General features: G+C 42.5%; 1 protein-coding gene across 1 annotated transcript; it reads right to left on the minus strand.

The window, feature by feature from the left end:
• Positions 1–280: 280 nt before the first annotated feature.
• On the minus strand, positions 281–1,216 carry LOC101974078 (olfactory receptor 2AE1). Its single transcript, XM_005342619.2, has one exon. It carries the CDS (start codon positions 1,214–1,216, stop codon positions 281–283), a length of 936 nt encoding a protein of 311 aa, XP_005342676.2.
• Positions 1,217–1,977: the final 761 nt, after the last annotated feature.

A 1,977-nucleotide genomic window follows, 5' to 3' on the forward strand; every position in this document is an offset into this window, starting at 1 on the left:
TTATATCTTTATTTGATATTTGTTGGAGTGTCACTGAACTTTGCAAGTCTTCTTTGGAGAGATTTTTAATCTTTCTCCCTAGTTCTCTGGGGGGTGTGAAATGTGCCCCATGATGCTTGGATGCCTGAGACCAAGTTAAAACAGTGAAGTTATACATAAGCCACTGATTTCTTGCAGTATACAAAGAGAATCAGAGACCTAGATTCTTGAAAGGTTTATTCAGATCAACATAAGGAGCTTATTCTATTCCATTCTCTATTTGAGACAACTGAGAGTGCAATCACTGGGTGATCTGTATCCCTAACACTCTCCTCAGAGCCTTAGCTACATCCTTATTCCGGAGAGTATAAATCAGAGGATTCAGTGTGGGAGTAATGATGCTATAGAACACAGAACCAACTTTGTCTTGCAGTGGAGTGCGCTGGGACCTGGGCCTCATGTATGAGAAGATGCAGGCACCAAACCAGAGAGACACCACAATGAGGTGGGAGCTGCAAGTGGCAAAGGCATTTCTCTTACTCCCAGCTGAACGCATCTCAATGACACTGTGCAGGATGAAGCCATAGGATGTAGAAACCAGGATTATTGGCAAGAGGAGAAGCACGATGGTGCTGATGTACACTGTGGACTCATAGACGGTGACATCACCACATACCAACTTAACAACAGCTGGATACTCACAGTAGAAGTGGTGTATTTTCCATGTCCCACAGAAGGGAAAGTGCATCAAGATGACTGTGTGAATTAGGGAGTTCAGAGATGCCCCCAACCATGACGTGAGGGCCATCAGCAGTGCCACCTTCCTGCTCATGAGCACAGTGTAACGCAGGGGATGACAGATGGCAACATACCTGTCATAGGACATGAGAGCTAGCAGAAGACACTCAGCGCCACCCAGAGACAAATAGAGGAAGTGCTGGGTGGCACATCCCACAAAGGAGATGGACTTGCTGCCAGACAGATAGTTGGTAGCCATCTTGGGGATGGTTGTGCAGATGTGCATCAGGTCCATGAGGGAGAGCTGGCTGAGTAGGAAGTACATGGGAGTGTGAAGCCCACGGTCCACACAAATGAGGAGGATGGTGAGCGTGTTGCTACTCAGTGCAACAAGGTAGACCACCATGGTCAGGCAGAAAAGGAAAAGGTGGGTCGGGGAGTCATCGAAGAGCCCTTCAAGGAAGAAGTCTGAGAGAGAAGTCTGATTCCTCAGCCACATAGTCCCTTCTCAGGCCCTAGGGAAACAGGGAGTGGAGACAAAGTGTGATGCCAGAAATATGGGATCCTGTGTACATGGCAATCAGCTCTTTTGATCCAATCAAACATTTGTGAAGATATTTTTTCTCTATTTGTAATTATCCAGCAGCTGAAATTACTTAAATTCAGTTTTTTTTTCAAAACTAGAGAAACCTAAAATTTGTTATAACAATCATAGTCATTTGAAATTCCAAGACTCTATTAAGGGCCAAAATTTATGACTCTTCTGACTAAATATAGGCATATGTGTGTGTAATCATATGTGTGATTTGTATTAGTGTGTCTCTGTGTGTGTATGGTTGTTGGATTATGTTTCTTTTTTTACCAGGCAGGTTTTATCAAGAGAATCTGAACCACTAAGACATTTCTATTAATACATGTAATTGTTAAGGATAGTGTTACAGAACTTTGGCCTTATTCCTTTGTGGAAGCTGGTAAGGAGTTTGTGTACTGCTGTCATGTTTAAGTCTGATGTGGAAACTTTAAGTCTACAGGACAAGCAGTAGAAAGGGAAAATAGTACAAAGCAAGGCAGACAAGAGTCAGACAAAATACAAAAGCATGAGCTGTGACCCCACAAGAGAAAACAAACAAACAAAAAAGAGTCAGTTCTACTTGCCTATGGAATTAGGCACCTGGGTTCATTTTTTGTATTGGCTCTTTTGAATTCTATAAAATATTTGGGTTTCTTTTAACATAATTAAAAAGCATAAAATAGGCCTCA

The sequence above is a fragment of the Ictidomys tridecemlineatus genome, chromosome 10 (genome assembly GCF_052094955.1).
Source record: "Ictidomys tridecemlineatus isolate mIctTri1 chromosome 10, mIctTri1.hap1, whole genome shotgun sequence".
NCBI lineage: Eukaryota > Metazoa > Chordata > Mammalia > Rodentia > Sciuridae > Ictidomys > Ictidomys tridecemlineatus.

Excerpts from the sequence above, each read along its gene's own strand:
- LOC101974078 (XM_005342619.2), bottom strand. The coding sequence starts at position 1,216 with ATGTGGCTGAGGAATCAGACTTCTCTCTCAGACTTCTTCCTTGAAGGG.